The sequence below is a fragment of the Cryptomeria japonica genome, chromosome 7 (assembly GCF_030272615.1).
Source record: "Cryptomeria japonica chromosome 7, Sugi_1.0, whole genome shotgun sequence".
Classification (NCBI taxonomy): Eukaryota; Viridiplantae; Streptophyta; class Pinopsida; order Cupressales; family Cupressaceae; genus Cryptomeria; species Cryptomeria japonica.
The window spans coordinates 600,549,030-600,562,218 of record NC_081411.1 but is presented as its reverse complement, the minus strand read 5'-3'; the positions used below and the strand labels follow the sequence as shown (position 1 = coordinate 600,562,218).

Sequence of the window (13,189 nt, the reverse complement as noted above, 5' to 3'; positions counted from 1 at the left end):
GAAGCTCTTCTATGTCATCCTTTGTATTGAAGGTTCGAGGAGGAAATGTCTTTGGATGCCCATATTTCTTATAGAAGAGTTGGGTGGGCATATTTGAGGTTAGATTCTTTGTATAGATTTTGTCCTTTGTTGATGTGACTTCCAACCTCAATGCTTTTTCGATTGCATATTGAAGTGATGTAAGGTCAAGAGTGCTCACCAAACCACAAATTGATTCTTTTAACCCTTCAATAAATAGGTATGTAAGCCTACCTTGGATAATCATTGGTACCATGACTGAAATTTTTTGGAATTCTGCTACATAATCCTCTACAAATCTCTCTTGTTTTAATTGTGTTTGTTATTTGAAGTCCCATTTGAGATACTTTTGATCAAATTGTTTTATGAGCTTTTGTGTGAATTCATCGAAGGTTGTGTTCTAGTGCCCTTGAGTAATAATACCATGATGCCACCAATTGTGTGCAACTCCTTCCAAATGTAAAATGGTAAATTTGGTAGCATCCTCTTCGACCATGGGACTAAGGGAGAAATAGGCGTCCAATTTTCGGACCCATGAATATGTTGTGACTTTTCTTGATCCATCAAAGTTGGGGAGGGTCATTTTACTTACCCTTCGACATAAATCTTTGTTAGGTTGTCTTTTTTCCTTTCTAGGGGTAACTTCATGTCCTAGCATCACAACATTAACATTCCCTGAGTTGAATATTCCTCCTAATTTTGGGGTCCAATCTAGGCTTCAACATTTTCATCGAAGTTATTGATTGGTGGATTGTTTTCTTCTTCTTCCCTTGTTGGTTCTTCCCTGGGTAAGAATGAAGGTCTTGTTAACCTAGGTGTTGACCCTAATGGTGATATGTTGTTATTCTCCGAGTGATTAGAGTTTACATCCCTTCCATTTGTTTGGTTAGGCCCAAGTTCACTAATTGTGTTATTCATGTTTTCTAGGGTTTGGAGAAGTACTTGAATTGTCCTCTCGTTTTGTTCCATGAAGGCTCGGGTTGTCCTCTCATTTTGTTCCATGAAGGCTCTCAACTCATTCCCTAGTTGTTCACTCATTTTGTTCCATGAAGACTCTCAACTCATTCCCCAATTGTTGACCCATTTTATTGCCTTGAGTAGGGTTATTATTTGTCGCAAGTTTCCTTCTCTCTCTCTCCAATGCCCTTTGAGCTCTTTGGCTTGATTGCATAAACTATTCTTCTTGATCATCAAGCTGGTAGGATCAACATTTTGATACCAATTGTAATGTCCCCTTTTTGGGATATACCTGATTTTAGCCCAAAAATAACAATTCCAACAAATGCAATTTATTTACAAATAGAATTCTATAATAAAATTGCATAATTGTAATGCCAATGTAGAAAAAATCTTAATTTAGGTTTTATAAACAATGTTAATTAATATCAAGAATCTATGATCATATACAAATAATCTTTGTTAAAATCAAAGTATCCTAAACTCATTCATATATGTTTCATAGCTTATTCCCATAGTCAACCATAATAGGAATCTAATGGAAAATCTTGATATGACGTCAGGAAACTGTCATCCTCAACCAAGTCCAAGGACACAAAATGAACCTCCAATCCATTCAGCCCCTTGGCTCACAAGTATGGGAGGACCTCTAGTCCATCCATCTTGGGGTGAAGTACTTGATGAGGGAAGACCAATTGTACCACATCTTCCTATAAAACATTTTGCATTGATTCCAAACATGGTTGCTAGAAGAAATTAGGTAAATAATTACTTATCCTATATTTCTTGATGGATTGGCAATTTTATTAAATAGGACTTAAATAATTCCCAACAGATTTATGTTAAGATAAATAAATAAATACAATAATACTTGCATACCAATTACTTTCCTTAATATTATAGACTTTCTTTTATTTTTTAATTCTTTTCCAAATCCAAACTTGATGGTTCGATGGCTTTTCCCCAATGAATAGATCCACCTTTTATATTCCCCATAAAGGCATGAAGAGTCACAACTTTTATCAGCATAGCAACTCTTCACAACAGATACCACTTCTCCTAAGTGAAGCATCCCTCCTTTATACTAATTGCTGCCCTTCAAAACCAATCAACGCTTCCTTACTTTTGTTTGGTAAAACATGCAACATTGGGAGGAATCAGAGCCCATAACTATCGCCCCCCCTTTGAGTTTCCATTGTTGGGGCTTAAAGGAAATAATTTATAATATTTCAATGCTTTTTTTACATCATATTAGATCCTAATGATTCTAATTCTAAGCTGAGTTGACTATTTATGATGTCATTGTATTTATTGCAAATGCTCACAGCCCATTATTATGTTTTGGCTCTACATTTTGTAATTTTGGTGGCGAATGCCATGTAACTTGCATTTTTCATATGACCTATGTCCATTAAAATCCACAATGTCTATGATTGTAGGTGCCTTCTTTGTATCGATGTTTACAACCCCAGGGCACACAGCCTTCAGTTCCAAGAGTTCCAGCCTCAACTATGATTAAATTGCATGCAAAAAAGTCATGATTATAGGGTATGCAACAACAATCACAATTTCTAGTTTCATTTGCACCTTTTTTTTTAACAATGGCCATGGGTTTTTGCAATTACAAGGTCTCGCTAAAATCATGACTAGGGCACACTTCTTGAGCACACAAATAGGGCATGCAAGTAGTGCCCAAATTTTTGGGTAAAAAAAACTGCATTTAAAATTTATTTTTTCGAAAGAAGATTAGTACAGTTTTTAGTGTTGAGAAAAAGTTATTATCTAGGGCATTTTTTTAAAAAAGGAAATTTTGTTTGAAAATATTCTAGCCTTGATTTCCACACTTGAATAGTAAAAATCTAGAGGCAACTGATAAATAGGAACTTGTGGCATATAGTAAATAGAAATGAGAAACCACCTACAAATGCAAATAAGTTACTAGGTTGGCAACGCAAAGATGATAGAGCCAAAGTCATCATTGGACTTGTTCTATCCACTTTTGAGTTACATCATGTAGATCTGGAAAAATCATTATCTAAATAAACTATTTGGAGCAAAAGCAATTAATACAATTTTTTTGCTAAAGGTTCAACTATTCAAATTCAAGATGGATAATAGAGTCACTATGTCTAGCCACATAAAAAGTCTAAGGTCTCCCATTAGACAACTAGTAGAAGTCAATCATGGGATGAATGACAAGGATACCAAAGCCATTTTGCTAAACAATTTGCCTTCTAAATATAGCAATTACTCTAAGTCAAAAACATTCTCAAGCTTTAAAAGATGTGATTTCAGCTCTCTTAGCTACAGAAAAGAGAACAAATACAAGAGATACAAAAGGTGATCCTCAACATGAAAGTACATTATACTCAAGAAACAATTGTAGAAGATCAGATAAAAACAAAGGGGAGATACAATGTTATAATTGCAAGAAAAGAGATCAAAACCTCGAACTATAGAATTCAGGTCGATGTCCTCAAGGGAAAACTCAAAGACAAACCAAATAAAGATAATATAATCATTGTTGAAGATCTATCAAATGCTAATAGTGGTGAAGAAATTGTTGATGAAAAACCTATATTTTAAAAAGCCCACATTTTGAAGATAGAAAGGGATCTAGCATAAATGAAGCTAGCATGTATTGTCGCCTACTTAGTTCAAGAGCTTGTAGATCTTGGGAATTATATGCTCACAAGGTTCATGAAACAACTTGATGGAGCATGATGGATGTAGCTTAACATTGATGATTCTGCAATAATTGAGAGATTCATAATTTAGAAGTTTGGGAGTGTGGAATATAGAAAAACTGGAATTCAATTCGTAAACTACACCTTTACAAGGGTTATGAGGTAGCTTGATGAAGTTCTACCTAGTCCAAGAACTATTTTCAAAGAGGAGCTTCTAAAGAATGCATGATTCTAAAGATTTTTAGTTTTCAGTCTATGTGTTAGTATGTTTTTCTTCAAGCACAGTAAGCCTGAAAGTGTTAAAATATATGGCTTACACCAAAATGACATAGTGTTGTATACCAATGTTAGCTATTATTAGTATTTAGAATCTTGGACAAATATCAAATTTTGATTTATTTATTGTCTGATACATCTCTCAAACTCTATATAAGGAGATGAACCTCTTTGAATTAGTCACTAAAATATTTCATAATATAATACCGTGTTATTCAAATGCACAACAGTTCGAACATACTTGTGGTTTGGTATGAGTTCTTTAAACATAGCATGATGAATATTATTTGTATCTGCTCATTACTGATTAGGATATACTTGTTTATGACTGATTATCATACTTAGAATACATGCATGATATTGAATTCTTTATATGATCTGAATGATTATTAAGGTCAGCCATGGTAGAAGAATTGACGGATTACAAGAGGGGTACGGCGATGGGGTACTCTTCTAGGCATAGTTGAACTACTTGCCATTAGCAAAAACTCGCCAAGGCCTAAAAAAAAACTCGGAAAAAACTCGGCCAGTACTCAGCAACTTAAAAAATTGCTTAAATTTAATTAGAAATGCATTTTTTTTGCAAAATTCAATGAGAAGATGCATCCCATGAGTCAATAAATGAGAACACAAAAGAAACAAGCTGAGTCTAGATATATTTAAACACAAAGTGAGTACAAGATCGCATCCTCACGAGGAATGTTGATGGCTGGAAGCAAAATAGTAAATAGTTTTTGTAGAACTAAAAGTAAATAAATCAATACAATTACATCTTCCTCTTCCCAACTCTAGTAAAATCTAAGGGAGATGTAGAACTAGAGGGTCTAGTCCTTGAAGTCTGTTGTGGGCATGATTGTGCCTCCTCACTCGGTATGACTGGCTCAAGTTGTGGCTCATCCTCCATCCTAGATGTAGCTCTGTCTCTAGCTGCACCTGGCATTGGCAATGACTCCTTATCCTCTTCAATGTCATCCAGTGTGAAACCAAATCCACCCCCCTCCTCCTCCATAGCCTACCTCTCCAAATCATTGATGTCATCCTCTATAAACAATGGAGGCTACTCCTGTGATATCCAATCATTGTAAGGATCTATATCATCCAAATCAATTGGACGTGCTTCCTCTACCTTCCTTATGCGCAACCGAAGATTATAATGCACAAAGACAAGGTCATTGAGGCGTTTTTGAGCTAACTTGCTCCTCTTCTTTGTGTCGATGGCCTCAAACAAGCTCCAATTGCACTCACAATTGAATGAACTACGAGGTTGACATAAGATTCTGAGGGAAATTTTTTGAAATTTAGGGTATCTCCACCCTGACTTTGCCACCAAGCATCTACAAATTAAAATTAGGTTGAGGGTAGCACCCCTCGCCGAGGTCTGAGGGTGAGAAAGAGAGGGGTAGAGAGATAGGTCTAGATCTTGGGGGAGAGGAGAGAGTGAGATGGAGAGTGGTAGAGAGGGGGATAGAGGAAGAGTGATAGGGAGATAGATAGGTCTAAAATTCGGGGCAGATAAAGTGAGTGAGATAGAGAGAGAGCAAGAGAATGTTGATAGGAGCATGCTGATTACTGAAATATGACGAGTCTGAAAAATTAAAAGATCTTCTAAAACCTAGAATTTGCATTATAACTCCTAGAGATCTGAAACCACTCTCAAACATCCTGCCAATATATACATGAAATATAACTTAAAGTTCACTTATACTTAAAAGTTATATTTCATGTATATATTCTGATGAAGAGAATGAAATTGACCTGAAAAAACAAAAATAGTTTTTGACATATTTGGGCCTCTTTTTTTAGTGTTGCCGAGTTTTTATCGAAACTTCTCGAGTTTTTGTGAAAAACTCGCCAAAAACTCGGTGAGGCGAGTTTTTATGGTGAGTAAAAGTCGTAAAAACTTGCCTTTTTTTAACTAATCGCAGAGTTTTCGGCAAGTAGTCCAACTATGCTTCTAGGTATGCCACCTCATGGTGGTGACCAAATGGTCCTATGAGGTCAAGGGGTGTAAAGGGTACTGCCTTTGGGCTCAGAAAGAGATGGGCTTTTGGGGCACCCTGTTGTGAATACACCTCATCCCTCTATCATGGTGAATTAACACACAAGTTCAATCATACAAAGTAGGAAATGGATGGCAATATGAGGGGGAATGAGTATAGGACACCTCACTAGGTACACCACCTCATACAGATGGCACGGGCCACATGAGGCCAAGAGGGATAGTATATCCGCTCTTGGGCCTACGGTAGAGGATCTTTAAGACACCCTATCGAGTCACCTTATCCAAACTTCCCTATGGTTGAATTTCCCCAATAAGTTAGAGGTATCTTATGATTAATTTAATGTCCCTAACCCTAGTAGGAAAGTTAATTGGAATTGTGATTTTAGGGCAAAAACTTGGGCATTTACAATAGGGGACATTACAAATGGTATCAAAGCATGATCCTGCCAGCTTGCAGGGAAAAGCTAAAACAATGAAATGCAATCTATTCAAAAGCAATTTGAAGGTCTAAAAAGGGTGTCTATAAACTTAGTCCAAAAATAAAATCAAGTAGACCAACATTGCATTTCTATATATGCATGCCTTTAATTACTTCATCACTAATGCATGTTGAGCATGCTTATTCCATGTATATTTAATATGTGTGCTTTTCTCATGAATGCCTTGTGTTTGCTTCATGTCTGATATGTTTTCAGGCATGTATGCCTTGTGTCTTATGTGTGCATTTATGTGTTGCTTCATGATTGATGTATGTCCACTCCATGAGTGTCTCTCTCATATATGCTTTGTATCTTACATGTATTTATGTATTGCTTCGTGCCTTACATGTGTGCTTCATGCCTTATGTGTAAACTTCATGCCTCCATGTATTATGTGTATTACTTCATGTCTTACATGTTTTACGTGTATGCTTCATGCTTTACACCTTGCATGTATTCATGTGTATGATTCATACCTTACGTGTATTCATGTGTATAATTCATGCCTTACATATATTCATGTGTGTACTTCATGCTTTACTTGTATGCTTGATGTCTTATGTGCATTCATATGTATACTCCATGTGTATTCGTGTATATGACTCATATCTTATGTATTCATGCACATGCTTCATACTTGACGAGTTGGATTCTGTAATGTCCCTTAATGGAAATGCCTTAAAATATCCTAGTTATGGATCTCAATTCTTAGTGTAGGGGTTAAGAGAGAAACCTTAGCCTCTGCTGCAGTTAAAACCTGCAGAAACAAAGTCAGAAGATACTACAAATTACATTAAAGAATGGTCATATAAGCAACTATACACAGAATTAACTATGTATAATATCAGAGATAGAGACATAAGTTAGGATAGTGAGCTGTGATACAAGATTTGGTAGGGTGTCTCGATTAATCGTGAGCTGTGATACAAGATTTGGGAGAGTCACAACTTATCATTTCATGCCTTTTGACCATTCGTTAACTTAATTAAATTTTAATTATATTTAATTATATTCTTTTATATTTTCATTTTAATTTTAATTTTGTTCTTTTGAATTTTAATTTTATTATTTATATTTACCATTAAATTCTATTTCAAAGTGGGGACATTACAGATTCATACCTAATGTGTTTTACGCATGTTCACTCCATGTGTTTTATATTCCCTTCTCATGTATGCTTTGTGTTCACAGCATGCTTACTCCATAAATACCTTTCTCATGTATAACTCGTATCTTATGCTTTGCGCCCACACTGCTTCCAGCCTTACATGTCTAACGTGTATTACTTCATGCCTTGCATGTCTTACATGGATGCTTCATGACTTATATGTATTTATGTCTATGCTTCATATGTTGTGTGTATGCTTCATGTCTATCATGTTTCCAGTGTGATTACTTCATGTGTGTGTGTGAGCCTTCCTAATGTATGCCTTACGTTTTGAATATGATTCGCATCATGTTTGATGTGTTTACAACAAGTTTATTTCATGTGTGTTTCCAAAGCCATTTCATACTGGGAATCGTCTTGAAACACTCCATGATCATTGCTTGAGGACAATCAATTTTGGGCGGGGCAGACTGTAATGTCCGTTTAGAAATAGGATTTAATAATAAATTAAAACAAAAAACAATAAAAATATAATATAATATAATACAATTAAAATGTAATTAAGTTAATGAATCGTCAAAAGGCATGGAATGAAAGAGTTGTGACTCTCAAAAATGAGATATAAGAAGGAAAAGAGACCATTTGAAATGGGATGATAAGGAGGGGAGAAATGAATGAAGCATGTAAATTGAGGAAGGATTAATGGAAGAAGAAAGGAATGGGAAGTAGATAAGGAAGTGGCTCTTCCAAAGGGCAAGAATTATGAAGGTTTGTACTATTTCAAAGGGTGGAAATTGTGATTAATTGTGTCTCTTGCCAAAGGGCAGGCACGATGAAGAGATGTGACCTCTGCCTCACATGGGAAGATATAAAGGGGAGAAGATTCATTTGAGGAAGAGAGGGAAGGTAGATCAATTTGGAGAATAATATATTATTCTCAAAGGCAGCAATGAAACATGGTGACTCAATTTTTATGAAAGGTGATCCCTCAATTCCTATGAAAGGTGGTGACTCTTCCCCCAATAATGTATAAAGGAGAGATCATTCCAAGCATTCAAGGATCACTCACTCACTCATCAGTCATCTAATCAACAACCACTTAGTCATCACTCACCAATACCTCAAATCATCCAATCAAAGGAATTCATTGAATCAATCAATCAATCATGCAAATATCATTGTATTAGACAGATCAGATTGAATATTAATTATTAAATGTACAGCAGTTGGAATATACTTGTGGTTTGGTATGAGTTCTTTACACATAGCATGATGACTATTATTTGTATCTGCTTATTACTTATTAGGGTATGCTGTTGTTTATGACTGATTATCATATGTAGAATACATGCATAATATTGAATTCTTTATATGTTCTGAATGATTATTATAGTCAGCCATGGTCGAGGAATTGAGGGATTAGAAGAGGGGTATGGCAATGGGGTACTCTTCTAGGTACGCCACCTCATAATGGTGACCAAATGGTCCCACGAGGCCAAGGGGGTAACAAGAGTACTGTCCTTGGGCTTAGGCGAGATATGCTTTCAGGGCACCCTATTGTGAATACACCTCATCTCTCTATCATGGTGAATTAACACACCAAGGAGTTCAATCATAGGAAGTGGGAAATGGATGGCAAGATGAGAGGGAACTAGTATAGGACACCTCACTAGGTACACCACCTCATATGTGGATGACACGGGCCACATGAGATCAAGAGGAATGGTATATCTGCTCTTGGGCCTAGGGTGGAGGATCTCTAAGACACCCTATCGAGTCACCTTATCCTAGCTTCCCTATGGTTGAATTTTTCCAATAAGTTAGAGGTATCTTATGATTAATTTTATGTCCCTAACCCTAGTAGGAAAGTTACGTGGAATTGTGATTTTAGGGCAAAAACTAGGGTATTTACAATAGGAGGCATTACAGGTGTATTATATACATTGAATGTGTGCTCAAATCCATAAAAATCAATGTGTAACCAATTATACAATGCATACTCAAACGCACCAGCCAAAGAGTAAACGAGTAAAACAGAATAAAAGTTGACAACAACCAAGCAAAAGAGTTGATGGCATACGAACTCAAACAACCTAACTCAAATGACTTATGAAATATCATTAGTATTTTGACATCCCATATCATCTTTGATGTCAATTTCATGACTGCATCAAGTTTTGATGCCGATTTGAGAATTGGCCTAGAATTCAGAAATAGCTTAAGAAAGAGATGACTACTCATTTTCCGGAGAACTGAGTTAAACTCAGGGAAGCCCAGCTACTGGTGAAAAATGGCGTGACTACACAAGCAAGTGGGAATATTGTATCCAAGTATTTTTTCAAAAAAATGAATGAAGTAAAACCTTAATTACCTTATGGTCTTTAAAAATAATACAACGCAATCCAATGGCTTCTAGGGTAACTCTAACATGGAATACTTTTAAGCGTGTAACCCAGATTCGTATTCCTCTCAACTATAGGCGGTTTATAACCTAGCAGACCTCTGGCAAGATTGTGGTGTAACAAATAGAGAGGTGCATTCAGGGTGAGACCCAATTTAAAAGAAGCACAAGCGTGTTCAAGGTCTAAATGTGGCTCACTCCTAGACCAGATTAAAGGCAACCAATAAATATACCCAAGAAAAAAGAAATCGTGATAAGTTTTTCCCATATAGCATAAGAGACCTTTCAGAAACAGAGAAAGCGATTCTCAATATGTACAGAGCAATGTTGCATGCATGCAGCGCTAAAAGTCCAAGAAAAAGGAAATTTAAATCTATAATCCTCCAAAATTGCATTCTCTACAAAGGTCTCAAATTCTGAAAACACCATAAACTAAAACTAACTACCACCATTCCCCATGCATGAAAAGAAAAACCCTAAAATAATTGGTGTTGGTTTAGTCATAAATATCATTACCGAATATGAGCTGACTAACACATTCTTTGAAAGTCTTGTGAGTGCAGCCAAATATGACACCAGCAAGATCAGTCTTATCCAATCCTTTGAAAAGTGCTCCTACTTCCCATGCATACTGGTGCCCTCCCTTATTCTTTGAATCATCTAAAGTATAAGTATACGTTTTTCTTCCCGCCCCCATTTCTATTTTTTACAGGCACGATTATGAAAAAGCTATGTAAATACAATGTGAACTGAACCAAGAAAGCAAATCAAATAAATATCAGGTTGCAGTCCACCATAACTAATACATAATTCTCCATCTCTTCGTATCACCCCAAAGCTTCTAAATCGACTGTCCGAAGTTTTTATCAATAACTGAAAGCTAAAGATGTAACTCTTATAAAGCATAGAATGTATATAAATGGCAATCGACGAAAGCGGCGAAAGCGGCGTTTCCATAAAGATGTGCGGAAGGGTTTAAATTGTTGGGACGTTGTCTTAATTAGTTACTTGTTGAGGTAGGCAGAGGGCCCCACAGTAATATACATTGGCCAATGTGAAGAATTTTTATTTTTCTAAATATACTCGTCTTAAAGGTAAACCTTCACACTAAATACCTTAGTCCTTTTTCTCTATATATGTTGGAGTCATCCATGGCGTATGCTACTTGTATAAGACTACCATTTTTGGGCTACACATTTATGGTTCCTTCGCATGGGTTTCTCTATCTTTCAAGTTCTATTTCAAATAAATTGTAGTGCTTCTTAGTTTAATTATCATTTTTGGGTTACACATTTATGTTCCTTCACATGGGTTTCTATATCTTTCAAGTTCTATTTCAAATAAATTGTAGTGTTTCTTAGTTTAATCATTTCATGTACAAAGCTAATGTATTAGATATTCTTATGTATTTTAATTCAATGATAACAATTTTCTTTAAAAAATAATGATTCTAACAAGTATTGTAATTTTAATTATTTGTCTAAAGATTTAATTTATTAGAGACATGTTTTCATCTATAAGTTTATAGGTTTAGATTGATAAACTCTGAAGTAAAAAATGTCTCATAGTCGAGAAAAAGCAGAGGAAGATTCGGACAAGTTTTTAGACACACAAAATACAAGCTTTCTGATTGGCGATGATAGAAAGGAAAAAGGGTTAGAGGACATTCTAAGGTGAACAAGGATAGAATAGTATGGAGAAGACAAATATTTAGCCTGCCAAGGGAAAGGAAATTCTAGAGACCAAAGGACGTGAATGTGGCAACTACTGCAAATTGAATTCTGCTCGAATCACATAAAATTGTAAGCAGCAAAGCTATCACCCTTAATTTTAACACCTTATCTAATTTTATAGCAAACCTTAAAGAGAAAGCCTTTTTCATGAAAAAGGCTAGGGATTTGTCAACTAGGGCAAAAATCAATAAATTATGTTTAGACAATTAGGGGCAAGGTTTCATGATCACATCAACGTCAAAAGGTTTTTTCTTAGTTAATTACCCTAATGGGGAGAAAAAGATTGAAATTATTGCTCAAAAGCACTATATGATGGATGGCCCAAGCCTGTACATCATTGATTGGAGACTAAATTTCAACCCCTTGACAAAGGAGATAGGGAAAAATTCTAACATGGATAAGATTCTACAATTTATCCTCCAAATATTAGGACAAAGATTCTTTGAAAGCAAAGATTATTAAGATAGATGAAACAATTGTTATAGGGGAATGCAAAATTTATGGTAGGGTTTGTGTTTTGTTAAAACCTAACACACTTGTATGGGAAGAGCTAGAAATCATCATGGTACAAGGCATTTGGAGGCAAAAGGTGGAATTAGAGAAAGCTTTGAAGTTATGTATCACTTATTTTGGTGTAGATCATGTAACTATTGAATGTCACCAGAGGAATAGCAAAGAAGTCAATTCTCATACGGCATCAATGAGCACCAAAGCTCTAGAGAGCCCAATAGAGACCTATAATCAAAAAAGAAACTCTGAAAAAGGGAATGGGGAGTTGGCAAGTATATTGACAAATCAACAAAGCACAGTAAGATATGTTATTACCCATGTGAGGGATTAGAGTCTATGATGGGTAATAAACATAAAGTATCCAAGGTCCAAGTGAAGGATAGATGGAATAGAAATTGTAGGGACTGAGCCCCCTTCATTGTATGAATAGAGGATAAGAGAACTAAGATAGACTTCAAAGTGGCTTGTTATATGTATGGTATAATGAATGAGTGCAAAGGGATTGCATCAAATCAAGAACAAGGAGACAAGAGCCCCTCTATGTCTAGGAGTGAGACTCTAAAATTACAAAAGATCGCCACACAAGTACCTTGTAGCTTGGAGAAATTTTGGTAGAAGAATTGATTGAGGAGGAAGAATAACTAATGATGTAGAAGATTGACAATGAATAGGTGGATAAATTGGGGATATGCCAAATTAGCATGGCCAAGATGTCCCCTGATTATAGGGATGCAAAAAGGAGAGGTCACAAAACCATTAAAGAAAGTTTTTTCTAAAATGGAGAAGCAAAAAGACAACATAAGATTATCATGATGTTGAGATCAAGGAAGATAATAACCCTTCCCTAGGGCCATCAAATTTCCATTGTGAAATGTTAACAACAAAAGCTTGGCCAAGAGGCAATTGGATATGTCAACTTGACATTTTTCTTCTACAAGAGACCAATCTAAGATATAATAGAATTGGAAGCTTACTGCTCTAAGTGTGATAGATTGATGTAGAAAACTCAATGCATACT

At 35.7% G+C, this 13,189-nt stretch overlaps 1 protein-coding gene across 6 annotated transcripts in view; it reads right to left on the bottom strand.

Annotated features, from left to right (window-relative positions):
• LOC131029660 (uncharacterized) overlaps positions 1-10,783 on the bottom strand; it is a 127,651-nt gene extending 116,868 nt beyond the window's left edge. For all 6 annotated transcript variants that reach the window (XM_057960238.2, XM_057960242.2, XM_057960240.2 and 3 more), the window contains exon 1: positions 10,445-10,783. In XM_057960238.2, the coding sequence (XP_057816221.2) occupies positions 10,445-10,625 (181 nt within the window). In that variant the 5' untranslated portion in view covers positions 10,626-10,783. The remainder of the gene's footprint in view (positions 1-10,444) is intronic.
• Positions 10,784-13,189: the final 2,406 nt, after the last annotated feature.